Source organism: Dasypus novemcinctus, chromosome 19, assembly GCF_030445035.2.
Source record: "Dasypus novemcinctus isolate mDasNov1 chromosome 19, mDasNov1.1.hap2, whole genome shotgun sequence".
NCBI classification, from domain to species: Eukaryota; Metazoa; Chordata; class Mammalia; order Cingulata; family Dasypodidae; genus Dasypus; species Dasypus novemcinctus.
In genome coordinates this window covers 30,586,801-30,614,629 of record NC_080691.1, presented here as the reverse complement: position 1 = coordinate 30,614,629, position 27,829 = coordinate 30,586,801, and the positions used below count along the sequence as shown (strand labels likewise).

General features: G+C 52.1%; 2 protein-coding genes, 1 long non-coding RNA gene and 1 pseudogene across 4 annotated transcripts; 2 read left to right on the top strand and 2 right to left on the bottom strand.

Annotated features, from left to right (window-relative positions):
- Positions 1-464: 464 nt before the first annotated feature.
- Positions 465-10,405, bottom strand: ACADS (acyl-CoA dehydrogenase short chain). Of its 2 annotated transcripts, none has more exons than XM_023590576.3 (10): positions 10,275-10,405; positions 9,133-9,296; positions 3,624-3,773; positions 3,325-3,436; positions 2,728-2,879; positions 2,155-2,325; positions 1,938-2,075; positions 1,712-1,807; positions 1,429-1,485; positions 465-1,277 (listed from the first exon to the last, which is right to left on the bottom strand). In XM_023590576.3, exons 1-10 carry the CDS (start codon positions 10,318-10,320, stop codon positions 1,125-1,127), a joined length of 1,239 nt encoding a protein of 412 aa, XP_023446344.2. In that variant the 5' UTR covers positions 10,321-10,405; the 3' UTR covers positions 465-1,124. The 2 variants fall into 2 exon arrangements, with proteins under 2 accessions (XP_023446344.2, XP_058137455.1); XM_058281472.2 differs by lacking the exon at positions 10,275-10,405 and adding an exon at positions 9,574-9,601.
- LOC131274583 (uncharacterized) lies at positions 9,873-26,683 on the top strand. The gene is made up of 3 exons (XR_009181849.2): positions 9,873-10,025; positions 20,925-21,031; positions 25,303-26,683. It is a non-coding gene; the product is annotated as an uncharacterized lncRNA (long non-coding RNA).
- UNC119B (unc-119 lipid binding chaperone B) lies at positions 13,805-27,590 on the bottom strand. Its single transcript, XM_004464641.4, has 5 exons — positions 27,262-27,590; positions 24,551-24,664; positions 20,224-20,338; positions 19,920-20,092; positions 13,805-17,469 (listed from the first exon to the last, which is right to left on the bottom strand). Exons 1-5 carry the CDS (start codon positions 27,503-27,505, stop codon positions 17,357-17,359), a joined length of 759 nt encoding a protein of 252 aa, XP_004464698.1. The 5' UTR covers positions 27,506-27,590; the 3' UTR covers positions 13,805-17,356.
- LOC101425549 (STE20-related kinase adapter protein beta pseudogene) lies at positions 21,674-22,962 on the top strand (annotated as a pseudogene).
- Positions 27,591-27,829: the final 239 nt, after the last annotated feature.

Below are 27,829 nucleotides of genomic sequence, written 5' to 3'. Positions count from 1 at the left end.
GCTGTGCCGGCCCCCTGCCAGCGCTCGAGTCCTAAGAAGGAAGCTTCTCAGCCTTCACTTCCTCCTGGCCTGGGTTTCGGGCCCTCCACAGCCTCGCGCCCACCCTCTACCCCTCCCCAGCCAAGCTGGTACCTCCCTCCCCCGCTCGGAGGCCGGGCCCTCCCCAGCACCCTGAGCCGTCCCCAGACCTGCCGCCCTGCCCCTCCGACAGGCTCCTCGGCACCACGAGGCCCACTGGGCCCGAGGCCTTTCCTGCTTCTCTGGTCAATCCTGCCTGGAGCCGGAGCCCCCCAGGCAGGCGGAAGCTCCCACTGCAGCTGCAAACTCCCAGCGCACACGCATGCACACGCACATGCACACGCACGCACACACATACCACGGGGCTGAGACAGGAGGGCTCTTTGCAGACCAAAGGGCCCATTTCCTTCCCCAGCAGCACCCAGGTGAAGGCCGGGAGACAGGGCCAGGGGACAGGAGAGCTTTATTACCAGTCAGTTCTCACATGTGATTTTCCCAAAGCAGGACTCCGACCACCAACCCTGCACCTATGAGGCTGACAAGGAACAGGCCCCGCCGCCTTCCCAGGACAGACCCGTCCCGAGAGAAGAGCCGTCATGGCCCCTCCTCGCCTCTGCTCCTGGAGGCCGGGCCCTCTGGCCCTCACTCCACGCGCCTCCTGACCCGAGCCCAGAGGTCAGAAAGAGGTCGCCAGGCGGGGCCTCGGCTGAGCCGCAGACACCCTGAGGACAGAACTGTGGGGAGCCCCCAAGAGGGCACTGAGCCCTCCCCACACCCCACCCCCAGGAGGCCACTTCCACTCAGATAGGAAGACGAGGCACTGTCGTGGTGAAGAGGTAGCGCTGCCGAAGGTCTCTCCTCAGCCGCAGGCCACGGCACCCCTCCCCTTCCCTTTCTCCCAGGGACGGTTCCCAGGCACCTTTCATGAAGGGTAGGAGAGGCAAGGGCCTGGCTACAGGGGAGGCCTTCGAGATGGTCCAGGCCAGAGGTCCTGTCACGAGGAGGCACGAGGAGGCACAAGGAGGCACCGCAGGCCGGAGTCGCCCTTGGCAGGACGAAGGCCGCGGGCCTGGCTCCGGCTGGGCGCTGGGGGCCTGCAGGAGGGCTCAGCGCCGGTAGCTCTTGAGCAGGTGCCCCGCGATCACCAGCCTCTGGATCTCACTGGTGCCTTCATAGATCTCGGTGATGCGGGCATCCCGGTAGTGCCGCTCGGCCGGCATCTCGGTCACGTAGCCCATACCCCCCAGGATCTGGATGGCCTGCAATGGAAACCAGGGGGTCGGGAGGAGACCCCGACCCCAGGAACAGACAGGCGGGGGCAGGGGCAGCCACACGCCAAGAGCGGCCAGGGAGGGGGCAGCTGGCACACACCTCCACCACGCTGCCCACGTCCACACACCAGACACTCACCTGGTGGCTGATGGCGGTTGCGGCCTCCGACGCAGCCAGCTTGGCCATTGCTGCCTCCTAGCCACAGGGGACAGCAGAGTCAGACAGTCCCTTGAGGGGAGCCCCAGCTCAGGGGCCCCGCAGCACGGGCGGGCCAGGGGACGTTCCCGTTGGAGTGCTGAACCCACAGGCCCGCGTCTGACCCACAGAGGCCCGCGACACTGGGACTCCCTCCCCACATCCACCCTCGGTCTTTGGCCAGCAGAGCTCGAGGCCGGCCCCGGAGAGCCCTTCCCACAGGCACCTTGGTGAAAGGCTTCTTGGCGTCCTTCAACATGGCTGCGCGCCAGGTCAGCAGCCGGGCACTCTCCAGGGCCAGGGCCATGTCTGCCAGCTTGAACTGCAACGCCAGGCGCACCGCGGTCAGTGGCCACCCCGCCCCTCCCTCCAGGGACAGGAGGGAGGCGCCGAGGGAAGGCCACTTGCTCTTTTTGTTCACGCGGGCGCCCGGCTCGGGGCCTCCCCGTTACCTGGATGCCCTGGAGCTTGGTGAGGGGCGCCCCGAAGGCCTTGCGGTTCTCCGCGTAGTGCACGGCGCAGTCGAGGGCCGCCTGCGCGATGCCCAGGGCCTGGGCGGCGATGCCGATGCGGCCCATGTCCAGGGTTTGCTGTGGGGACCCCCGGTCAGTGGCCCGGCAGGGCCCCCGCCCGGCGCCTCGCCTGGCCCCCGCCCCCCGCCCGGCTCACCATGGCGATCTTGAAGCCCATGCCCGGCTCCCCCAGCAGGTTTTCCTTGGGGATGCGACAGTCCTCGAGGATGAGGTTGGCCGTGGACGAGGCGCGGATGCCCAGCTTGTCTTCCTTCTTTCCCAGCGTGAGCCCCGGCGCGGGCATGGGAAGCAGGAAGGCGCCGATGCCCTGCGGGGCCCGGGCGGGCTGAGTGGGTGTCCTCGGGGTCGCCCAGGCCAGCCTGCTCCACGTCCAGCCACACACCCTCACTGCATACCGCGCACCACGCACCCTCACCGCACACCGCGCACCACTCACCGCACACCATGCACCGCGCACCCTCACCGCACACGGCTCACCAGCACCGCACACCGCACACGCCAGCCAACTCCAGGCCCTCCCCTCCCCCAGAGCCTTAGGCCGTGGCGCCCCCTGCTGGCCCCTCTGGGAAGGGGCAGCCCCTCCCGCCTCAGCGCAGCAACGTTGCCCAAAGGGCTGAAGTCTAGGGAAGGAGCCAAGGAGACAGGGATGGAGACACTACGAAATGTCGGGAACCCGGAGCTCGGGCTGACCCGTCCCTAGGGTCCCCACCTTGTTTTGCAAGGCTCTGTCCAGGCTGGCAAAGACCACGGCGGCGGAGGCCTCCCAGGAATTCGTGATCCAGGCTTTGGTGCCGTTCAGGACCCACGAGTCACCCTCTGCCCGGGCAGTGGTGGAAGCGGCTCCCGCGTCGCTGCCATTCCCTGGTCCACACACAGACTCAGACTCCAGCGCTGCCTCCGCCCCGAGGCCCAGCCACCAACTCGGCACACGGACGGCCACGCCTAACGCCCCGGCTGCGAGGACTCAAGACCCTGTCGCTTGGGCTCCTGAGTGGAAGTGCCAGGGCCTGGCCAGCTCCCAAAGCCCGAGCCTAAACCAAGGGGGCCATGGGGGTCCTGCAGGAGTGGGCATTTAGACTCAAAGGGACCCCAGGGCCAAGCCTTCCTCCCAGGCGGCTGGGGCCTGCTCCCCTGCTGCGCCCTGAGAGCCGCTTCTCTGGCCTCAGGACCAACGAGCAGCTGACCCAAGGCAGCACCGGCTCCTTGCATCTCTTCTCTCTTCTCACCCAGCTCTAATCAGAGCCTGTCACCCTGATTCCGAGGGAGCGGAGGGGGCAGGCTGAGGCCCACAGCCCATCCACGGTACCTGGTTCACTGAGGGCAAAGCAGCCAAGTTTGTCGCCACTGGTGAAGGGAGTGATCCACTGCTGCTTCTGCTCTGGGGAGCCAAACTTCAGGATGGGCCCCAAATAGAGCGACTGGGGGGACCATGGGGTGGGGTCAGAGGCCTCTGAGCCCAGCTGCTCCCTCCAGAGGCCCACCGTTCTGACCCCATCCAGAGAGGTCCCCAGGAGAGCGGCGCAGGGAGCCAGGACCCACTGTGCACACGTGATCCCTGCGTGCTGCCCACAGAGCCCCCTCCACGGTGGTCCCAGGGGCACTCACATTGTTGACACTCATGATGACGCCAGTGGAGGCACAGCCCCTGCTGATCTCCTCCATGGCGATGGCGTAGGCCAGGTAATCGAGGCCGGCGCCACCCAGCTCCTCGGGCACGTCCATGGCCAGAAGCCCCAGCTCACCCATCTTCTTCACCTGGGCCCAGGGTGGGAAGTCACGGCCGGGGACGGCTGCTGGGAGCCAGAACCACCCTCCCCACCCCAAAGCCCCTCGAAGCCCTGCTGTCCCGAGCCAGTGCCTACAGAAATTCAGGCTGTGAGCCCATCACCCACCCCACGATCCCCAAGTCCCGATGTTCAAGACCGGCCTCAGCAGAGGTCCATGCCAGCTGCTGAGACCAGCTCCTGACCCCACACCACAGCGGCTCACCTCTCGGTCCCCAGCCGCAACCAGTGAGCAGTGAGAAGGCACGGGAAGCCTCCACGGGCCTCTGGATAAGGAGGCAGCAAAGCACAGCGCCGCCCGACCTCCTTCCAGCCCCTGAAGCACCCCCCACCCCGCCACAGGGCCTTTGCTCCTGCTGTTCCCGCTGCAGGAGCACCCTTCATCACCTGTTAGTACCTCCTCCTTCCCCTTCCCTTCTCAGGGCTGCCGTTACCAGCCCCGCTGAGTGAAATCCTTTAATTACATTCTCAGTGTTGTGGGCCTCTCCTGCGTGGTGCTCCAGGGCTTTCATTTCACATCGGTTAATGTGTTTGTTTTGATTAAGATCTTTCTCCCTGACCTCAAGGAAGAGGCTCTGCTTTGTGTTTCTGCTCAGGGCTATGGCCCCGATGCCAGCACCACGCAGAGCACTGCTCAGAGAGGCTCAGCAACTGCCTGTTGAATGAATGGACGGTAAGAGCTTATGGTTTTTCACCTGGAATAACGATAATAGTAATCATTTGCTAACCGTGATGGCTCACAGTTATCGAGTGCTGGTTAGATGCCAGGCGCTGTATTAAGGGCTTCGCGCGTGCTTTCTGAGTCTCTCCAAAGCTCCTGAGAAGATGCTGTGCGCTAACTACTCCTACAGCCGGGGAAGCCCCGGGCTTAGGGAGGTGATGACGTGCTCAAGGCCGCCAGACGGAAGCCCTGCGCTGCCAGGACTCCAGAACCGTACCCACTTTACCACCCTTTTGGTCCCAGGAAGCTGGACCTGCACGAAAACGGCAACATCACCTAGACGAAGTCCTAAGTTCTCCAGGGAAAATGTGTGAAAGGGCAACGCCCTGTCCTAGCAACCACAAATAAAAGCAAGCTTTCAGGGCGGCGGACTTGGCCCAGTGGTTAGGGCATCCGCCTACCACATGGGAGGTCCCCGGTTAGGGCATCCGCCTACCACATGGGAGGTCCCCGGTTAGGGCATCTGCCTACCACATGGGAGGTCCCCGGTTCAAACCCCGGGCCTCCCTGACCCGTGTGCAGCTGGCCCATGTGCAGGGCTGATGCACGCAAGGAGTGCCCTGCCACACAGGGGTGTCCCCCGCGTAGGGGAGCCCCACGCGCAAGGAGTGCGCCCCGTAAGGAGAGCTGCCCAGCACGAAAGAAAGTGCAGCCTGCCCAGGAATCGTGCCACCCACACTGAGAGCTGACACAACAAGATGACGCAACAAAAGAAACACAGATTCCCAGTGCCGCTGACGACGCAGTGAATAGACACAGAAAACAGACAACTGGGGTGGGGGTGCGGGGAAGGGGAGAGAAATGAATAAATAAATAAATCTAAAAAAAAAAAAAAAGCAAGCCTTCAGAACCTGCTCCGTTCCTAATTGGGAAAAGTTTAGCAGAATTCATATATAATAGCAATGCTTTAAACCCCTTCTAAAGCTCACATTTTTTTAAAAATTAAATTTATCCAGAGGATGCCCATGGTCACTAATAGTCAAGACCAAGCCCCTTTAAAGAAGACTACAATATCCTAACTTATTGGAGATTTTCTGCTTATTCGAGAGAAAATGACCCATCGAAAGCCGTCTCCCCTGGTTGCCACTACGTGTGAGCCGTTTGCGGGGACAATAAGGAATTCCAGGGTCTGGGGTTTACCTGATGGGCATGCGACTCCCTAAGACTCAACAAGCACTGGTTGAATGCTGAGTCCCTACCAAGTACAAGGGTTGTCAGGCAGGTATGAGTCTGAGTATACCCCAAGCCCTGCCTCCCAGAAGCTTACTGTTTGAGATAAGTGCCAGAAAACATGCAAAAAACACAAATGTTGTTGGAATTATACAACATTTGTCCCTTTGAGTCTGACTCATTTCACTCAACATGATATCTTCGAGGTTCCTCCATGTCACTGCATGTTTCAGAACTTGATCCCCTTCGTGGGTGAAGAGTACTGTGTTGCATGTAGAGCCACATTCTCTTTACCCACTCATCTGCTGATGGACACTTGGGTTGCTTCCTTCTTCTGGCAGTTGTGAATAATGCTGCTATGAACGTTGGTGTGCAAGTATCTGTCCGAATCCCTGCTTTCAATTCTTTTGGGAATTGCTGAGTCATGTGGCAGTTTCATGTTTAACTTTCTGAAGAACTGTCAAACTGTTTTCCACAGTGGCTGCACCATTTACATCCCCACCAAGGTACGAAGGTTCCTGTTTCTCCACATTCTTGTCCGCACTTATTACTTTCCATTTTTTAATAGCCATTCAAGTGAGTATGAGGTGGTAGCTCATTATGGTTTTGATTTGCATTTCCTTACTGGCTAATGATGTTGACTATCTTTTCCTGTGCTTATTGGCCATTTATAAACTTCTTTAAAGAATATCAACTCAAGTCCTCTGCCCATTTTTTAATTGGGGCTATCCATCTCTTTTGTTGTTGAGTTGGAAGAATTCTTTATATATTCCAGATATTAAACCCTTATCAGATACATGGTTTCCAAATATTTTCTCCCATTTCTGTTGTTTCACTTTCTAGATTATGTCCATGGATGCATAAAAATTTTTAATCTTGTCAAAGTTCCATTTATCTATTTTTAATTTTACTGCTCATGGTTTCATGTAAAGTATATTTATAGTTTTCTTTAACACATCAGTCTGGCTATAAGGCAGAGTATAGATTAAAGGGAGGCAAAAGTCTCAGAATCTCTCCACCTCATAAGAACATCATTTCCAAAGCCCCTACACAGTGTGGTTCTTTGAAACAGGGAACACATTCACCTGAGGGCTAGGTTCCCAGGCTAGTCCCAAATAGCTATCTCATTCATGAAGCAGCTGAACTCCAGTACTGACTGCTGAGACGAGCCTATGCTCTGGAACCAGGCTTAGCAGGAAGCGGGGAACAGCAGGGAGAGATGCAGTTTATTTTAGAAATTCTGCCCTCCACTTAATTCAACAGGACACTCACCAAGAAACCTCCCAGGGCCAGGCCTTGTCCTGGGAACTGGAGAGACATGGAGAAGATACAGTTCCTGCCCCGAGGAAACCTGTCCTCCTGGAGCCCCCTCCTTAAATGCCTCCCTGGGCTGCCTTCAACCCCTCACCCAGGCCTACTCTGCTCCCTTTAAATTGCTACCTGCTCCAAAATCACCTACCCTCTCTCCCAGGTACAAAACTCCGCAATTCCTCAGGGCAGCGGGGCAGTCTAACTCATAGCACTGGGCAGGGGTAAGGAGCCATGCTCATTTACCAACCCCAACGGATCCCCAACGAGCATAACGTTAGCAAGTACCAAAACACTGGGAAAATTACTCAGGCCATCTGTCGTTGGGCAGGACAGCCTTACCGCTGGGTCTAGGACAGCTGCCTCGGGAAAGCGCCTCTAAACTGTCCATTTGTCAGGGCCTCCACTGGTCCCCCTCCTCCACTAATGGCATTGAAATGGAGGGGAAGGGCCAGGCAAGGTGGCGAGAGGGTGGGGGGGACATTTAGGCTCTCAACAATAATTTTTCCAGCTAGAAGAGGGCTTTCCTGCTGCCTGAGCTTCTGAAACACCCACATGCACAGTGGGTGGAGAAGGGTTTTGGAGCCAGCCATATGGGGTGTGGATTCTAGCTCTATACCCAGTAAACCGTGGAAAGTCGCATGACCTCTCAGTGCCTCAGTTTTCTCAAATGTAATGAAAGTAACAACCACAGTATTAAGAGCTATCATTTTCAAGTACCAGCCACTGTGACTTTGACACGCATTATCTCACTTAATCCTCAAGATCACAGATTAGTCTTGCAGGTCAGGATATCCTTGGGGTTAAATGTTGAATGCCTAAAAGTTACTCAACTAATTTTGTTTCCCCAGAATGCCCCTTGCCTACTTGGTTTTGAGGCCCTTGCATATCCCCCCCAGTCCAGGCACAGTACCCCACCCACTGTGAGCCCACAACATTCACTGAACTCACAAAGTGGCCCCAGGGCCTAGAAGACAGGTAAATGAGAACGAGAACTCTTGAGTTCCTCAGACCGAAAGGCTTGAGCAAAGAAAACAGGCCAGAAAGGCTCCTCTTTCACAAATAAATGTATTTATTCAACACACTTACTGAGTGTTGGTACCATGTGGTACGCTGACACCACATCAGGTGCAGAAGATGCAGCAGTAACAGGGATGGATCTTAAACATGGAATTAGAGATGTGCTGACTGCAAGTGGAGGCATACAACGGCACAAAGCAGCCGTACTGGCTGAGCGCTCAGGCTCTGGCACAGAACTCGTGGGTTCAGGCCCTGGCTCTGCCCCTCTCTGTGACCTTGGGCATATGACTGAACCCTATCACAAGTTTGTGTTTCATCTACTCTACAGTGGGGGTGTATAAGAACAGCACTGGGAAGTGGATGTGGATCAAGCAATTGGGCTCCTGTCTACCATATGGGAGGCCCAGGGTTCGATTCCTGGGGCCTCCTGGTGAAGGCAAGTTGGCCTGCGCAGGAGCTCTGGCCAGCGCGGCAAGCCGGCCTGAGCAGAGAGCTGGCGCAGCAAGATGATGCAACAAAAAGATACACAGAGGAGAGAAAATAAGAGACACAGCAGACCAGGGAGTTGAGGTGGTGCAAGAGATTGATCACCTCTCTCCCACTCCAGAAGGTCCCAGGATTGGTTCCCAGTGCTGCCTAAAGAGAAGACAAGCAGACACAGAAGAACACAGCGAATGGACAGAGAGAGCAGACAATGGGGGGGTGCGGGGAGATGGGGGTGTAAATAAATAAATCTTAAAAAAAAAAAAAGAATAGTATGTTCACCTCGTGGGACTGTTGTGAGAAACAAGATAACAAGCACATATCAAGTGCTTGGAGCAGTGCCTAGCACAGAGTAAGCATGCTCGAAGCGGTAACTATTATTTTTGGAACAATGTCTGGCACCCAAGAAGCGTATCCACTACCCACCATCATTACATCATTCAAGAAGTTACATCCTGGCTCTAGGGCTCAAGCTGGGCCAGGGAAACCTCCAAGTAGTTTCTGGGTCCCAGGACCAGGCTTCGGGTTCCCTGACCAGGGTCTCGGTGCTTCTGCCCTTCACTGTCACTACTCACCCAAGAGCCAAGGGCCGAAGGCCACCACGGGCTGCTGAGGCTGCCACCCTCACCTGAGCCGCCGGGAAGCGGTGCTCCTTGTCCGCCTCGGCCGCGATGGGAACCAGCTCCTTCTCGGCAAAGTCCCGGCACGTCTGCCGCAACATCTGGTGTGTCTCTGGCAGGTCCACAGACTGGTAGATGGTATGTAACTGCCGCCAGCCCCGAGGTCGGAGAGCTGCAGCAAGAAGAGCGGGAGTCAGTGGAAGGGAACACAAGAGGCCTAGCAGCAGCATCGTCTTCACAGTCACCATGATAGCTGTCCTCTTAACTCAGTGGTTCTCGAAAGGGGACGACTGTCACCCCCCATGGACAGCTGGCAATGTCTGGAGACATTTTTAGCTGACCGTCCCCTGGAGGAGGATGCTACTGGCATGTGTAGTGGCTAGAGGTCAGGGATGCTGCTAAATATCCTACGAAGAACAGGACAGGTCCCCAAGACAGACTTATCCTACCCAAAATGTCCATAGTGCGCTAACTCAGTGTTTCCTCTGCTTGCCAAACGCTTTACACCATCATCTCATGCCAGCCTCGGTAGGACGGGAAGAGCACAGCTGTGACTTAGGCAAGGGTCTAAACTTCACTGAGCCTCCATTTCTACAAAACGTCAAGGACCACAGTGTTCAGCTGGGAGGGGAGGGGGCAGGCTGGAGGCCCCTTCCTGGTGTTCCTGCTCAGCGGGAGGGTCCTGGGCAGGCCAGAGAAGCCTGGCACGTGTCACGGCTGCGGGCCGGGAGGAAGAGCAACCTCTCCCCAAGCACCCGTGCGCGCCAGGCACGGTCCCGGGTGTCTACACACCCTACCGCTCACTCCTGACCGCGCTCCCAGGGCAGGAACGCGTCAGCGGCCATTTTACACCTGGGCCAACCGACGGCGCCCGAGCTCCAGAGTCCGGGTTCAAACCCAGGTCAGGCTCCGCAGGGCGCGCCCCGTACCCCCGCCGCGGGTGAACTGAAGGGAGCGGGGGGCGGACGCGGCCGTTTCAAGCGGCCGAGGGGTGGCGGGGGAGGCAGGGGCCGAGGGTCACGGCGCGGAGGTCGCGAGGGGCCGCGCCCTGGGGCCAAGGCCGCTTGCGCCCGCTGCTGGGGAGGGAGCCGGCCCCCGAGGCGCACGCCCGCCCGGCCAGGCCCCGGGCCGCGAGCCCGCGCGCACTCACCGGCGCGGACGGGGCCCCGGGCCCGGGCGAGCAGCGCGGCGGCCATGGCCCCCGCAGGCCGCGCTCCGCTTCTCCTCGGCGACCTCCGCCGGCGGGCGCGCGCTCCGGCCGCGCCAGCCCCGCCCCTCGGGGCTCGGGGGCGGGGCCGCCACGTGCTCGCGCCTGGGGCGGGGCTGGGGCGGGGCTGGGGCGGGGCCTCCCGCGGCTCCTGCTCCGCCCCCCTGGACCCCGAGGCTACGCGGGTCGCCTTCCGCGGGCGGCCGCTGGCCGCAGTCGTTCGCGTCGCCGTGCACGTCCTCCTGCGTAGATAGAAACGCTGACAAGGGTAAAGCCAAGGTAGAGCCTCGGAAAAATCCGAAGAGATCGTTGGGAAGTGTAATAAGATAGCGACGGTCGACTTGAAACCCCTGGACATGGAAAACAGTTTGGTGGTTTCTCAGAAATTAATCATAGAATTACCATAGGGCCCCACAACCCCACTTCTAGGTGGACACCCAAAAGAACTGACACTGGGAAGTAAACAGATACATTAGAGCAGCAGTATTCGCTATAGCCGGAAGGGAGAAGCAACCCAACCAAATGTCCATGATCGATGAGTGAGTGGTGAATGGGTATACACATGCGATGGAGTATTACTCAGGCATGAAAAGGAATGAAGTTCTGAGACAGGCTACAACATGGATGGACCCTGAAGACCTATCCTGAGGGAAATGAGCCAGACTCAGAAAGGACTAATATTGATTGCATGATTCCACTTATATGACATATCTAGAATAAGCAAATTAACAGACAGAAGGTCAATGAGGCTATTGGGGCAAGGTGAGTTATCACTTAATGGGTGCAGGGTTTCTGTTTTGGGTGTTGAGATTTTGGTGGTAGAAGGTGATGGATGGTAGCACAACATTGTAAAGTAATTAATGCCACTGAATTGTACACTTAAAAAATGGTTAAAATGGCAAATTTTGTTACACGTTAACACACTCAGAAAACAAAAACCCTTAAACGGCAAGCCCATCCTACTTAAAATCAAATTCTGTGGGCTACTAGGCTCTCTGACCTGACTCCTGCCGGCACTTCTGACCCTATTCCCTTGCCGCCTTTGCTATAGCCACGGGCAGCTTTTCTGTTCCTCTAAAACCCCTATAGCTTGCTCCTGCCTCCAGGCCTTTGCAATCCCTGCTACATCTGCCTGGAATTCACCTTCTTTTCCTTCTGGTCTGACAGAAGCTGACCTCATCCCCAGCCAATGGCTCTCCCCTCCCACACATGCTCCTTCCCATCCTCTTGTTTGATTTTATTCATGGCACTTGGCATCAGAATTTATTTATTGTCGGGAAACGGACTTTGGCCCAGCGGTTAGGGCGTCCATCTACCATATGGGAGGTCCGCGGTTCAAACCCCGGGCCTCCTTGACCCGTGTGGAGCTGGCCATGTGCAGTGCTGATGCGCGCAAGGAGTGCCCTGCCACGCAAGGGTGTCCCCCGCGTGGGGAAGCCCCACGCGCAAGGAGTGCGCCCGTGAGGAAAGCCGCCCAGCGTGAAAAGAAAGAGCAGCCTGCCCAGGAATGGCGCCGCCCACACTTCCCGTGCCGCTGACGACAACAGAAGTGGACAAAGAAACCAGAAGCAGCAAATAGACACCAAGAACAGACAACCAGGGGAAGGGGGGAAATTAAATAAATAAATCTTTAAAAAAAAAAAATTTATTTATTGTCTCTCCCACTAGGCCGCAAACTCCACGACGCAAGGGTCTTGTCTTGCTTTGTTGCTCTGATGTCCAATATTTAGGCTCCTGGGTGGATTACCCGGGAGGGAGATTTCTTTCCCTGGGGGGTGGGAGGCAGTGGGGTACAGCTGCTGCTTCTCCATTCCATGTAGTCCTGTTTCACTCTGCAAGGCAGCACCCGGCATTTGGTCTCCCGCATCTCCATCGGGATTGCCTTCACCCAGCCCAAGACTCTGGAGAATTCGCTTGCCTGATGAGGATCTGCCCTCAGCTGACCCCCTCACCTCTTGGGCACTGTCCATTCCCTTCCAGGCTCGCCTGCCTCCCTCCCACTGCCTTTCCTTCCCCATAGCTCCGCCAGACATCTGTCCCCAGCACTGACCAGCACACCAAAAATGCTGTCTTCCCCCAAAACCTCCTTCTACTTCCTAGAGAACAGTCAAAAGATGCAGCAAAACCTTTACTGTGTTACCTTCCCCAGGGAGCTTCTAAACCCACAGTACTTTAAACAAATGATTCTGCCATTGGCAAACACTCAGAGATCACCCTCGTCTTTCAACCACCCCACCTAGGCACCAGCCCCAGGGGGAAGAAAAGCAGCAGCAGGAAAATAGGAAAGAAAAGGGAGTTGTTTGTGTACAGAGGCCAAAGTCATTATTTCTGTTTATATTAAAAGGCTACAAATTTTCCAGTAGCGACAGAAATTAGATACTGGTTGCAAGGGGATGGGGCAATGGGGAAAGGGGATGGGCTGCGAACACAAGGAAGACAAGGGAACCTTTTTTTTTAAAGATTTATTTTTATTTCTCTCCCCTTTCTCTCCCACCCCCGTTGTCTGCTCTCTTTTGTCCACTGTGTTCTGTGTCCGCTTGCATTCTCATCAGGTGGTACAGGAATCGGTCTCTTTTTATTGCATCACCTTGCTGCGTCAGCTCTCCGTGTGTGTGGCACCACTCCTGGGCAGGCTGCACTTTTCCCACAGGGAAGCTCTCCTTGCAGGGCACACTCCTTGCACGTGGGGCACCCCTACGTGGGGGACACCCCTATGTGGCATGGCACTCCTTGTGCGCGGCAGCACTGCGCGTGGGCCAGCTCACCACACATGTGGGTCAAGAGGCCCTGGGTTCAAACCCTGGACCTCCTACATAGTAGGCAGATGCTCTATCAGTTGAGCCACATCCGCTTCAACAAGGGAACATTTTGAGGTGCTAGAAATGTTCTGTATCATGATGGTGGTGAGGGTAGCAAGACTGTAAAAGCTCGTCAAAATTTATCAAAATACCCTCTTGTGAGAGGGGAGGTTTTACTGTAGTTATAGTATACCTTAATAATAAGCCTAACTTCAAAACATATCTGTAAATCCCCAACTCCCAAAGCTCCACAGCAAAATGTAAAGCAAAAATATTAAACTTAAAGCACAGTACTTGGGAAGCAGCTATGGTTCAAGCAATTGAGCTCCTGTTTACTACATGGAGGACCCGGGTTCAAACCCCAGGACCTCCTGGTAAAAAAAAAAAAAAGGAGAGAGAAGAAAAAAGGCGTTCCAGACCTACATGTTGAGGTGCAGGCCCCCACGCAGGCAAAGCAATGCACCAAAAAGATGATGATGCAACCAGACTAAAAACACACACACACAATACTGTTCCCCAATCACCTTAGAAACCAGCTATAGTCATCAAACTATTTACAGAAATGCCACGTAATCTTCAAGACAGGAGAAACTGGGAGCCACCCCTACTCAACACCTGCTTCCACCAGCAATGGAAGGGGCCCGGCCAGTCAAGAGAAAAGAGAAGGCACACATATTGTGAAAATTAGTCTTTTATTACCATCTCTTATGGCAAAATGACATTTATACAAAGAAGTCACCTGGTTGACTTTGGACACAAAGACAATACAAAGTGGAATAGAGATCTTGGTGAAGTGGGGAGGAGGAGGAAAGGACAGATCAGGTCATTGATGTCTCATATTCTGTAAAAAATAGATTTACAAGAAAAAAATAGAATTTCACAACTTCAATGACTTCACATGATCTTTTATAAAACAAGGAGTAGATCCACTTCCACCAGATCCTTCTTGTGGCTGAGATGTTCTGTAATATGGAATGCAGGTAACAAGAGGGTGACAGGTAAGAGTTCAACTATGAGGCTAGAAGGCCAGGTACAGTGGACACCTCTGTGTCAAGGAATCCTCATGCACTGGTAAGGAGTCTGTGCTGTGATTGTCAGGACAGACTGTCCCCATCCCCTACTGATGTCATGGTGACATTGGTCACCAGAAGAAAGTGACATTACCGAGCAAAAAAGAGTACCCTGGGCACCTACCAGGGGTAGCAGGACTCACCTATCCACACATCAGACACAAACTAGTAAATCCATTCCAGAAATAAATTCTGCCTCAACTGACAAAATGTAAGCTCAAGACTCCCAATCACTCCCACTTCAAGAATCACCCATCTGGGGTTAGCCCTGAACACTCCCAATCACTGCCAACCAGTTTTGGGAATCATGTGGCTGTCTTCCGGAAGTGCCCGTCCTGGAAAACTGCTTTCTCTGCAGGACAGCTTTGAGCTAACACCTAAGGAGAGGTCACCCTCCTTAGCCCAGAACTCCTTTTAGTTGTTGTTTCCTCTGCTTACCCTTTAGAACATACAATGAAATAAACCAGGATCTTCTTTGGAGAAGCTAGAAGGGCATCTTAGCCCAAAGGCTCTATAGGAAAAGAGGGGCTCTCTCCCGGGAGATGCAAAGGCAGAGGGAAGGGAGCAAGACCAGGGTGGAAGGGGAGCAGGCAGCGGGGCCCTGCTGCAGCGGGCGGGCCTGCCAGGCTGCTGGAACGTATTCTTTCCAGCAGCGGCCTCTCAGCTGCCAGCTCTTAACAGACGGCATGGGCTCCCCATGCAGGTAATTGTTTCGTGCTATCAACAGTCCAGATTCCTCAACAGTATGGCCTCCTGGTTCAACTTCTGATTGGTTCAGTTACTTTCAGAGAAAGTATGATTTCCAATTCTCTTCCCAATCTTTGTACCTACAAAAAATTTTCATTTCAAACCCACTCTGGTAACACTCCAGAGTGGCAGTGCTTCACAAGATTTCCTGAGTAGCCAGACACCGAACACCAGTCCTTCAGGAGACGATGGCAAATCTCTGTCCTGCTGGGCACAGGTTGAGGACTTGGCCTTAAAACAGTCTCCAGTGAGACTAAGGCAAGCTAACGGGAAAGAGGATCCAGCACTATTCGAGCCAAAGCGACCACCTCCTCTGTCCTCCTTGCTCTGCTTCCTAGCTAAGGCTAACACTGGCAACAGAAGAAACAACCCACTAATACACAAGCTCCGTCTGCCCTGGGACACATTTCCAAGACACACTCTATTGAGCAAAGCTCTGGGCTGCTCCAAAAGCCATATCCTAGACCATATTTCTCTATCAAATAGTAGAATGTCTCCAGATTGGATTTCTGTCAGGGAGAGAAGGGATCACCCTGAAGCTCGACAGGAACGAACAAATCCCACAGTGAGGAACAGTGCTGCTACCTGTCCACAAGGGAGGGGGAGGGAAGGATGGCACTGCAGCTTTCCCCAGCAGCATATGGGACAGAGCCACACTTAAGGCACCTGGATTTGTAGTTGATTCCAGTCCTGAGATTCACCCAGTCTCGCAGCAACCCATTCTGCAAGATGCATGGCCTTTTCCCTACCTCAGTGGTTGGATCTAGTGCCAGGACACAGGGGTAATCTAGCACTTTCTCCATGAGAAAGCTGCCAGCATATGGCATAGTCCAGACCTGGCACAAAGCACTGGACCAAGAGTCAAGACCATTCGCACATTAGAAGCGAAACAAGGGACAACACTGTCGGTGACCACACAGGAGTGTTGTGGCAAAGTGCTGGCCCATCTTTCTCTAGCCACACAGCCTTTCTCCCAAGCACCTTGGGACACAGTTCTCCTGTTACAGTCACTGTGACACCTGGAAGGGCCCTTTCTACCGATACCTCTCCAGCAATGCTAAGCAGACCCTGGCCACAGCAGCTCGTTAATCAGAGGGTCATGGAGTTTGGGGTAAGCACCCAAAGCTACCCACACAGACGACCGAAGACAGCCGAGCAGGTGACAGTCTATCCATCATGGGTCTGAGAACAACAGTAGCCAACAAGGTGTGCAAGGAAGCTTTTTGAGAATACCTCTGGCTGATGGCCACCTCAGCCTATTCTACCCTTCCCGCATATGCAAAACAATTCCAACTAGCAGTTTGGAATATGCACCACTCAGGTCTGACTGCCAGGATGGTTCCAGAAATTACTTCGATAGACAAGATAGGAAAGCCCTCCTAAATAAGAAATGTACAGATTTTCAGAGGCAAATCCCCATCAAAAGCCAATCCTCCGGACTCTGCTGTGTAGAGAAAATCAAATCCTTCCCTTAAAGGAGCTGCGGGTCCATAACTACTCTGCCCCAGCATAAGCCAGATGAGCCCTGGAGCCTGGCGAATACATCAGAAGCCTAACCACACGCATCACATATGCTGGCAACTCCACCGACCATTTATAAAAACTCCAAAGAGAAGCCTGGAATTTAAAAAAAAAAAGAAAGGCAACAAGGCCTGCCATGGCCTCAAAAGATACTACTGGTCCACGAGCAAAACTGACCCCTCCTGTTTCAGGAGACACTCAAAGTTAAGAGCCAGATGAAGCCGAGCAACACTCATCTTTCCTCCAAAATGAGAAGAGAAAGGTGCTGCCAGGCTGAAACCCTGATCTAGTCGCGGGAGACCTGGCTGAGGAGTCTGGAAGTCAGAGAGATTGGCCAGCCTCTCCATAAAACAGGTCTTTCAGTTTGGCAGCTCTGCCCCTGCCTGGAATAAAACCTCAACATCTCAGCACCATCCCTCCCCTTTCAAGTTTCTTCCTGATGGTTTAGGATTGTGCACTGGCTGAGGGCAGACTGTGCTGACGGCAACATGTGCAGTGAGGAGCAGAGAAGAGAGGCCGACGCCGCTTCCCACCTGAGCGCAGCTATGCCTGCAGAGACTGAGGCTCGTCAGTATAGTCAGCGGAGAGCCAGACCTACGTGGAAATAAGCTTCTTTTTCATCTGGAGTCAAGGAACCTTATCCTAATCTTTTACTTTGCTACAGTACCTCTGTGACCTAAGGGGCAGGGCAAGAAAGGGAAGGAAAAATACTGGGAAGGAAACACAGCACTGCTTGGCACCTCCCTTGGAGCACAGAAAACTGCCCCCCAGTCTTGGCTTCCTGGGGCCAGGTTCCAGACGTGTGTTGACAAACAGCAGCTTCAATCACCTCCCGTGCCTGGACCTTGTGGCCGCAGCAAAGCACCTCCCCTGGGCACTCCTGCAACAGTTACTGGCCTCCATTATAGGCATAATCAGCCTTGTTGTGCATTATCAGCTTGTTGTCTACAAAGTAGAAGCTGTCAGAGCGGGTCTCATACGGATTTTCAATCATCAGGCGAACTGCAAGGCAGGGGAAGGAAAAAAAAAAAGAGGAACATGTGAGTCTGCCCCATGGGCTAGGTGGAATAAACTCAATACCCCCCCCTAGAATGCATTAGCCTTCTGGAAAATGAGAGTATACTCCGCCAGAATCCTGAGGTCAGAGCAGCGGGAGCCAGCCCTTGAAAACGGGGCAGCACTGGTGACCAGAGAGGCAGCCAGACTGAATGGGATGTCAATTCCAACCTACAGATGCCATCCACCCTCGGACAGGCCCTCCTCAGTCACCTCCAGCCTGGATTCTTACAGTCTGTGGCCCACGGAAGGGTGCCTACACCTCCTGCTGAAATGGACCCCACAGCAGCTGCTTTACTCCATGCTCTTGGCTGACAAAGCAGGCCCTGGCTGCTGGTCTGTTTCCCACTCCGAGCATTCTGGTTCCAATCCAGAATGCTAGGCCTCACTGTGCCCACCTCCCATGGGCACCCTGACAATGAAAGGAATCCTTGCTGAAAATTCCTAGGTGTGCACAAGTGTGGGGAACAAAGGGCAGGGAGCCTTCTCGCCAGGTGGCTTGAATATGAGCTCACAAACGACCCAGCATTAGGGATCTGATTTTAAGTCTTCTGTTTGTTTAGGCAATCTCCCAGACCTCTTTAACCATACCAGAGAGTAAAGGTAACAGTTCTGAGTTAATGATCACATGCTATTTTGGAGAATAATGCTACTGCTCGCCAATATCCTTAAAAGGTGAAACTGATCATTTATGAAGTTCTCTGAATCCACCCAGGTCAAAGGTTTTTTTTTTTTTTCTATGTCCAGAATACTGCCCTCCTTTAGCTTATTGAACTCTTTTAGCTTATTTGGCAACAAGAAGAAAAGTTATATTCCCTTAGGGAAAACTTGGAATTCTATGCATAAACTTTTCTTGAAAGTATCTACCTATTTCATCCATTTGAAGAATGGGGTTCAAGCCAGGTCCAGATGCTATCATAAACACCCCGCCCCATATCCCAGCATTCCTCATTTTACTTGAGAACAGCACTGCCACAAGAGGAAAAAAGTATCTGGTTTTCAGAATGTGACAATTTTTAAGGACCTGGGACCGTCAGAAAACTATATTTGAGATCCTTCCTTCCCAACAACCCAATTGATCCCCACTTCTATTCACAATCCCATAAATGTCGTAAAGCTATCTTCCCTAAAGCCTCTTCTTTACTTCTTTACTAGTTCTTTACTAGTTCAGCCCCTCTCTTCCCTTGCCTGAATTGTGGCAGCCTTCTGCCTCTTGTCTTCTCCCAGCTTTACCTCCAGGTAAGATTACTACTCCTAAGACACTACTTCCATCTTGTTACTTCCTTTGCTCCAAGTCTACAGCAGTTGCCTCTTTCCTCTTGGATCTACTCTGCTAGTTCACCTAACCAACTTTCTACTTCAAACAAAGGGAAAGAAGAGGTCAGACCTTTGCTTCTCTTTGGCCTGCAGTTTCATGTCTACCTCTGATCAGGGGGAAAAAGGGGAGGGCTAAGGAAGAGTGCTGGGCAGGAGCCAGGGACTCTCACAGTGGAAAGCACGATTAACAGTGGGTGAGTGGGAGGGAAGCAGATGTGGCTCAGGTGATAGGGCCTCTGCCTACCATATGGGAGGACCTGAGTTCAATCCCTGGGGCCTCCTGGTGAAAAAGAAGAGAAAGCGTGCCTGTGTGGCGAGCCAATGCCCATATGGCAAGCTGAGTATCTGCGCAGCAAGCCAAGTGCCCATGTGGGTGCCTGTATGGCAAGGTGCGTGCCCGTGGTGAGCCGAGTGCCCACAAGAGTGCCTGTGTGGCGAGCTGAGTGCTCATATGAGTTCCCGTGTGGTGAGCCAGTGCCCGCGCAAGTGAGTCACACAGCAAGATGATGACGCAACGAGAAAGATGAAGGGGACAGTCAAGGTGATGCATAGCAGAGACCAGGAACTGAGGTGGTGCAATTGACAGGGAACCTCTCTCCACATCAGAGGTCCCCAGGATTGAATCCCAGTGAATCCTACAGGAGAAAGACGAGAAGACAAGACAGAAAAATATAGATACAGAAGGTCACAAAGTGAATGGACACAGATAGCAAAAACAGCAGGGTGGGTGAGAGGGGAAGGGAAGAGGAAAAAAACACAAAAAACAGTGGGTGGGAAAACAGCTTTGTCTACCTGGAGTCCCCAGGATTGTCGTGGGCCTCTTCTGATCTCCCTCGGTCACTCCATTTCCCCCACCAGGCATTGAAAACAGATGCCTGTGTTACTAAAACCATCGATGCCCCCACCCAGGCAGAGTCAGAGTTTGAAATAGGAGACGGGAACAAGAGGAGGTCAAATGACTGGGTATGTTTCACATCCCTATTTCCGTCCCTCCATAAAATGCAGGCAATGGACCATTTGGACTCCAAGGTTCACTCCTTGGAGCATGCAGGATGCTGTAAGAGTCAGGAGATACATACTGACATCCTCAGAAAGCTGGGGAAACTCATAGATATGTTCGCAAGTGTTCCTACTGCTGGGGATGCAGAAGCCGAAATCGAAGTCAAAGTTTTTCAGCAAGCGTTCTCGGAAATAGTGCCGTTCGATCATCCGGAAGTTTGACACAGGTTTGTCTCCCACTGTGAACTCCACCCTGCAAAATAAATCCCTGTGTATCTTATTTTGCCTTCCTCCCTCCTCCAAAGCCAACCCCAAACCCAACCAAGAGCATTCTTCTCTGTGAATAAGCAGAATGCTCTCCCTTTAGGAAATACTAGTACTCACGTCGCCCCAACGGTCCGGAGGCGTAGAAAGGCTGGTGTGAACTGATAGCGGACAAAACGCCCAGCACTGATATCCACATCGCCACCTTCCTCCTCCTCCTCCTCCTCCTCTTGGTCTGAAAGAGCACACAGAACCTTCAGTGCACCATCCTGACACCAGAAGAAAGTCTAAGCAGCACAGCGAGTGAACGAGCAGGAGGAGGGCCAAGAGCTACTGCATCTGTGATAGGCTGGACCCTGGCAAAACATTTCATAGAATCCTCACAACAACCAACGAGGTGTTATTGTTATCTCCATTTTGCAGATAAGGAAGGTGAAGTTCAGAGAGATTGAGTAACGTATCCAGAGCCACCCAATAGAAAGTGGAGGAAGCAGTAACTTTAATCAAAGTCTACCTGATTTGTGACCAATCTTAACTACCAAGTATTTTGCTTTTAGATGATGTAGGGGCTTGGGCCCTACCCTAAGGGTCATACCTGGAGTATAAGCTGGGCCCTGGGCCTTTGACATGGTCCATATTACAAAACCAAGCTATAGTGTTAACCACTGCAAAATAAATACTTCAAAAGTTGAAACTAGTCAAAAGGCTCTTTTTCAAGAATGTGTAACTTTCTGACAGATGGTGATGATATACTGCTAAAAATAATTTTGTTACTTAAATGAAAGACACTGACCTACAGTCTTGGGGTACTGTACTTCCAGGGACTGGTGACCATTCCAGGCCATACCAGGCCTGAAGATCTGACCACCGGGAAAGAACAAAGCAGATGGGCAATGGACCAACATGTGGAGCCCAAAGGACCACAAAGGTTGGTGATGTTCTCTGGTCTAGCCCATCCCTGAACCCAGGAAATTAAAGATTAAAGATGAACTAAAGAACCATGCTCATGTGAACAAGGAGTTAGTGTTCTCTAACAGCCATCCAGTGTCCCAGTGTCTAGCAAGGGTATTTTGTCCAGGTCAAAGCTGAACATGGGTACAGAGTAAGAAAGTACTTCTCAACATCCCAACATCATTGCCTCTGTGACAAGCAACTAGCAACCAGCCTGAGTAGGAGTTCACACAGAGACTCTAGAAGCCTGCCCACCCCCAACCCCAATTTGATTAAAAGGAAATCGAATCAAATCTTTCAGGGATTCAGACTCATCAGAACAAGCGCTGTTGCAGGGTACGGGTTAGTGTAAGGATATTCTGAGTGAGTCAAGATCCTTACGAGAGTGGGGCAAAATTCCAGGCAGATGCCCCTATGCCAGTTCACCCTCCATTTTCTATTTGGGTACTGGGCTTGCCTTGCCCCTCCGCTGCCTGGGCTCCCAGGCCTACTGGCAGCCTGAGAAGAGCCACTGGCCATGGAAGCCCCACAGATATTTCTAAATCTTAAAGATAAAACAAAAATCTTCTACTCTGAAATAGATGGATTTTTCTCACATTCTGTGAACTAAAGCAATCCAATGTCTCTCTTGGATTGGCGTTTTCCTGCAGGAACATGAGTTGAATCACTCAAACCTGAAAAATAGTCTGACACCAGTATCCAGTAATAGTGGGCCAATGACCCAATCCTTTCCTGGTTTCCTCCTCCTTCCACTAGAACCAAGGACATGTTACGTTCCACCAACATTTCTCACTGTGAACTCCAAGTGGAAATAGGACAAGGATATGACAACTTGACTTCTGTACAGCTCCTACAGGAACACTGGTGACTATGAAAATTACAAATCTGGAAAACTACACTGAAGAATGCCTGAAAGCTTTACAGGTTCAGCAAGTCAACTCCTGATGGCTTACTTTCCTGAAGGAATGCATGAAACTTTAATAAGAAATGTTGTTTTTTGGAGCAGAGAGAGGGCTGAACCATTTGCACCGAAAGAGCTGTATTCACGAGAGTATGAAAGCCAGCCATACCCTCATTTCTAGTGACGTCTAGGCCTGTCCCACCTGCATAGTTTGGTTAAGCACAGACAGAGGCACAGGGCTTATACGATTTCCCACAGTTCAGCAAGCACATCAGTGCAGCCCATGGCTGAGGCCAGAACTACTGAGACAGGATTTCCACGGATGTAATGTGAAGCCAGATATTTACAGGGTTGGGATTAGCGCCTGTGAATTAGGTAGAGGGCACCTATCTTTCCAGGACGTGCATACAATGGGAAGCTGTGACCGGATCTGAAAGGTCCTCCTTATAGCCCACTGGATAGCAGTATTTATCCTCAGTCAGAATCCAGAATGAAAAATTCCCCATCAGGTGTAGACTCTGGGATTGGAGAGAGTATACTTGTGTCCATGTGCACAGTAAAGAGTGACAGACTGCAGACGCCATCCTCAACAACTTTCTCTCCTGCCTTCTTTAGCTTAGTACAACTCTGTTGGCAACACGATCCTGAAAAAAGGCCATCAGCAAGCAGTTTGTCGTCCCGTGTATTCTTCCAACAGCCTTATTTGAGTTTCTTTAATAGATGAAAGGGCAAAATCAGGATTCAATACTTTTGCAGTTGCCTCCTGCTTACAACGAGCCATCAATAGCAGTGCCTCCAACGTTACCTTGGACTGAGCAGGAATGTGCTTTTCTTGATGGAAAAAATCCAGACTGGGAATTCATGGGTGCCAAATCATTTTATATCCTATATACTTGACACTTTCTCCTTGGTGCTTTTTCTTTTGTATTATTTGGTACAGATATCAGAATTATACTTGAAAACACAGATGGTGCAATGAAGAATCTATCATTTTAAACCACTTTGTTCACAGGGGCATGCACAGAGTGCTAGGTCCTATTAATCTAGCATCTAGCTACATTTAGTGGCTTCTATTCTTGAATTTTTTTCCCAAGCTGTGACTAAGTCCTTTCTTGAGCTCTCAATATAATTTTTGAGCCAGTTATTTCCTTTGGCATTTGGCTGCCCTTAGTAGAATGAGCCCTCAGAGGTCAGTGCTTCCAAGCACATCTTTTTTTTTCCAGATGCAGTAGCCTTTTTGATCCGCTGTTGTTAAACAAGAGGCTAGTTTATGTCGTGGCACCAATCCTTTTTGGTAGAAGGGGAAATATTTATACTTTCCTACTTTCTACTGTTGGTACTTAGGTTAACCAAATTAAGCCTCAGTCACATTAAATGATTCACTTGAAAAAATTTTTTTTTAATTTTTTAAAAAAGACCCTTATCCTTATGAGTAAAGCCAGTAGAGGATGAAAGTCAAGATCACCTATAGAATCTATACTTGGCTTTTTTGAGACAGTTCAGTTTTGTACTGAAATCACTACTCTGATTCCTGTCTAATCGAAATCCACACACTTGTGGTAGCCCAGGGGTCCCTGACACATCCCAGCGGCATGTGACTTAGGGATGTGAACACTACAGACCCAGAAAACTAGCTGGGTCTTTACGTATTTTTTTACGATAGCACAAAGAATACTGGGTGGGGGTAAGAAAGGAGCTCTAGCCTTACCTCTGTTATTAATCTGAGCTGAAACTGTGGGGAAGTCTTTTGACTTATCTGGAACAGCAATACCTACCTTACCAAATTTACAGGCTCTTTCTCAGTAGCAAATCAGGTAAGAAAAGCTTTGCAAAGGAAGCCATCATTACAGACTGCGGTGGATAAGGGTATCTGGGCTGGTGTGCTAATAACTGCTTAACTCCAGGGGGCGCTAAATTTTCAGTAATGTGATCCAAAGTCAAGTGGTCCCCAAGCCAGAAATGAATGAATCACCCTACAACTACAATACAAGCAGAGGAAGAGTCTATTCAAAGCTCATTTAAGGAATCCCAAGGAGATACATTCATGGCTCAAGGCTTTCTGCTACTCCAAAAAATGGTGGAGATTAAAATCCAAACTAGGATGTACTGGTAATTCTGAGGCACTGTATAAATACAGGAAAAAGAGTGGAGAAGACTAGGGTAAAACTGCCTCATGGTCTGGACTGGAGCCCTCAGTATCACCCTTCAGAGCATCCCTAGGATTCGAGGTAAGCGTTCCTCATCATAGTTTAATTGCAAGGATTCCTCTCCATTAGGGAGGGAATATAATTTGAAAGAGCAGAGGACCCTGGGAAAGTCACTTGGAAATTCTGAGCCTGTTTCCTTACCTAGAAAACGGGGACAAAAACAAGCTGATGTGCATAAAGATGTGTAACAGGATGACTAGCACAGAGTAGATACTCGACAAACATCAGCCTTCCAACACAGCTTCAAATCAGCATGGCTGGCAGGCCAGGCTATAGGCGGAGGTCATGGAAATGGAAACCAGGAAACGATATGCAGTGACACCCAAACATTAGACTTTTGAAGACCTTTTGTTCCAATGTAAAGTGATCATTACATATAGAGGCCTACCTGTAACACAAGGTTTGGCAATCTCAAAAAGCACTGTCCCTGTCTCCAAATCTCGAATTTTGAAGCGGGTGAAATCAATACTGTAGATGTTGTCTTCAGGTTTACATAAGTAATCTGAAAATGACAGAGGGACCAATGCTGTTAAACAACTCTCAAAAACTCCCATTTATTTAATTCTCAAATTTTGATGCAAACTCAGGTTCTTTATTATACAGTTTGCTTAAAATACCCCCGAAGACTTTCTCTTATGTTGTCACAAGCAAAAGCTGTATGGAGAGAATTAGATCCAAAAAAGAAAAAAAAAAAAAAAAAAAACATGAACTGGACTTAGGTGAAAGATCATCATGAAACTTAGAAATAGGAAAAGAAATGGGGGTTTCTTTAGAAACACCTTAAAATGGTCTACAAACATTTCATGATCTGTTAACAGAATTTTTTTTTAATCCATTTAAAAACATCTATACTGATCTAATGGATAAACAGTGCTTGTTTGCCAACTATGACTATTATAAAGCAGGGGTCAGCAAACTTTCTTCTGTAAAGGGTCAGACTGTAAATATTTTAGGCTTTGAGGGCCTTATGGTCTCTGTCACAATCATTCAACTCTGCCATTGTTTCATAAAAGCAGCCTTAGAGAATACTTAAACAAATGAGCTGCATTCCAATACAACCATATTTATGGACATGGAAATTTGAATTTCATGTAATAATCATATGTTATAAGATATTATTCTTTTGATTTTTTTTTCCAGCCATTTGAAAATGTAAAAACCAGTCTTGGCTTGCAGGCCATACACACCCAGGCCGAATTTGCCAGGGACAGCAGCTGAAGTAGTGCCCACAACCTGGGCACCTGATCAGAAGAGTACCCATCACAGCGAACTTCACAGCGAGGCTACAAACTAAATTCTTCCCCTTCACTGCTTTCCTCCTGCAATGACTCTTGACAGCATCTCCACACAACACCTTTTGGCACTTTATCTTACGTTTTGCCTGCCTGAGTTAGTTTGTATTTCACAAGCTGTCTCTCTAGTAAGGTGGCAAAATTGAGAGCTGAGTGTTTTGTAACTAAAAAAAAAAAAAAAAAAGCTGAGATTGGTTCTATACCTCACAGGTACTCACAAAGTAACTTGCTGAACTTTCAGGAAGACATCAAAAAGAGGAAACAAAATGTTAAAAATCCAGAGGTCACCAAGGTCTGACCTGTGGCAAGGCAGGAAAGCAGAATGCTGTGCTTTCTCCAATAAGCTGCAGAAGTGAGTTTGAGTAATAGCACCACTCCTAACTAAGCCCCCAGAACAGGATGAGTGCCCACCTAGAATGGTGCTCAGGTGCACGCGTTCAAAGAGCTGCACTTACCCTTAGGAGCAGGAGAAAGCATGAGGTTAGAGAAGTCGGGTGCTGAACATTTCTGTACTTTCAGAGTCCCAAATGAAAAGTGGGTCAGAAGCAAACCGTTTTTGCACATTGTTTCAATGAAATTGGACAGCAAGACCCTGGAAATATACACCCCAGCATGCAAAGGACAGCCCCAGCCCAAACAGTGGAGGAAAATAAGGACCATTAAAATATCCAGAATCAAATTAAAGCCATTTTAGGAGACAAGGAACTCCCTTCCACACAGGCTGGACCAAGGCTCACTGTCCCAAAGCGGCATCCCCAAGTCGCTGGAGCTCTGCTACGTACACCTGAGCCATCCTGGGCGGCCAGCTCTGTGGCAGCCTTGGATCCACGAGGGGAGGGCTGGCCTTGCAGTTTAGAGGTCTGGGCCTTAGGGGAGATGGGCAGGGTAAGCCAGGTTTAACCAGGTGACTACAAACTCAGAGAAAAAAGAAAACAGCAAAAGCAGCAGTCAGGGCTTGGCTTGGATGAGAACAGAAACGAGGGTGGTGATCCAGGCCAGGGGGTGAGTGACATGTTCCTTCCCACCCTCCATCAATGAAAAGGGGCAAGAGACATGCCTGAAACTCTGACATGACTCCTAATTCACTAGAACAACTGTAAACAGCAGGACCCACAATTCAAATTTCGTACATAAACTGAAACTTTGTTTTTGATGAGGCGCTGTTTTTTAACTTGCATAAAATGCCACGACAAGGGTGTCCCAGGAAGGAAGAGTCCACCTGCACACAATGGGGCAACGCTTGGGACAAAAGGGGGGAGGGGCCACGGGAGGCTGGGGTGGCGCGGGGGCTGTCAGGACCGAGGAGGAAAGCGGCGAGGGAGCGAGCGCGCAGGGGTTCTGGCCTGGCAGAGGCTGCGGAAGCTGGGGGCAGTCAGGGTGAGTGGGGCCCGGCTGTGCGGAAGCCTCCCTGAAGACCGGGGAGGTTCCAGGCGGAGTGGGTAAGAGCCCCACTGACTGGGGACCGCTGCCCCCGGCAGGCTTAACAGGTCCCCTACCCATCAGGTCGAGCTGGGGTGGGGAACCGCCCGGCCGGAGGGGCCCAGCTGGGGCCGGCCGCGGGGTGGCTGGCGGGGCCCGCCCCAGGAGAAGGCGGCCAAGCTCCAGCAGAGCCGCTACCCCTCTGGGTCTGGGTGCGGGGCGGGCAGGGCAGCCCCGGCCCGGCGGCGCAGCGGGAAGCGCGGCCCAGCGGGCGAGGGGGCCTGGGCGGGCCCCGGGCCGGCCGCGCGGGGGGCGGCTCGGCCCGCCGAAGGCTACAAGGGGCCCGGGCCCCGGCGCGGGGGAAGGGCGCGGCCGGCCCGGCACTCACTCTCGGTGACCCGGCCGAGGCGCAGGACGTGCTCCGGCCGGATGGCGTCCAGCGCCAGCAGCTCCTGCTCAGTGACCGCTGCCCCGCTGCCGTCAGCGGCCGCGGGGTGGGGCGCCTGCCGCCGCGCCTTGAGCCGGTTCAGGACGCCGCCGCCCGCCTTCTTCTTTTCCTCCTTGCCAGCCACCAGCCCCCCGGGCCCAGCCGCGGACGCCGCGGACAAGGCCTTTGGGTTCGACCCGCTCATCGCTTCGCCGCCAAGATGGCCGCCGCCTCCACAGCGCCGTAACTATGGAGAGGCGGGGGCGGGGGCGGGGCGTCACCTGGGCGGGGCGGGGCCTCTTTCAACCCCGGTCCGGCCCTATGGCGGGCCGAGGGGTTGCTGAAGCCTTCGAATCCCCAACACTCTCCATCAGGCTCCCAAAGTCACCCCAAATGTTTTAACAATTTCTCATAAACTTAACTATCATAAACGGTGGACAAAGCTTCTTGAGAAAATGTTTTTATTAATCTTTAGCGTAGAATCTAAGCTGAAAACAGTGTTTGCAGCAAAGGCAGCTTCGAGACAAGC

Bases quoted from the DNA above. Each gene is read 5' to 3' on its own strand.
- UNC119B (XM_004464641.4), bottom strand. From the start codon at position 27,505: ATGAGCGGGTCGAACCCAAAGGCCTTGTCCGCGGCGTCCGCGGCTGGG. The intron at 24,665-27,261 runs GTGAGTGCCGGG...TGTCATTTTCAG, and splicing joins CCTCGGCCGGGTCACCGAGA to ATTACTTATGTAAACCTGAA. The intron at 20,093-20,223 runs GTGAGTACTAGT...TTTATTTTGCAG, and splicing joins CTCCGGACCGTTGGGGCGAC to GGTGGAGTTCACAGTGGGAG.
- ACADS (XM_023590576.3), bottom strand. From the start codon at position 10,320: ATGGCCGCCGCGCTGCTCGCCCGGGCCCGGGGCCCCGTCCGCGCCG. The intron at 2,880-3,324 runs GTACCGTGGATG...TGTGTGGACCAG, and splicing joins CTTTGCCCTCAGTGAACCAG to GGAATGGCAGCGACGCGGGA. The intron at 2,326-2,727 runs GTGGGGACCCTA...CGGGCCCCGCAG, and splicing joins ACAGAGCCTTGCAAAACAAG to GGCATCGGCGCCTTCCTGCT.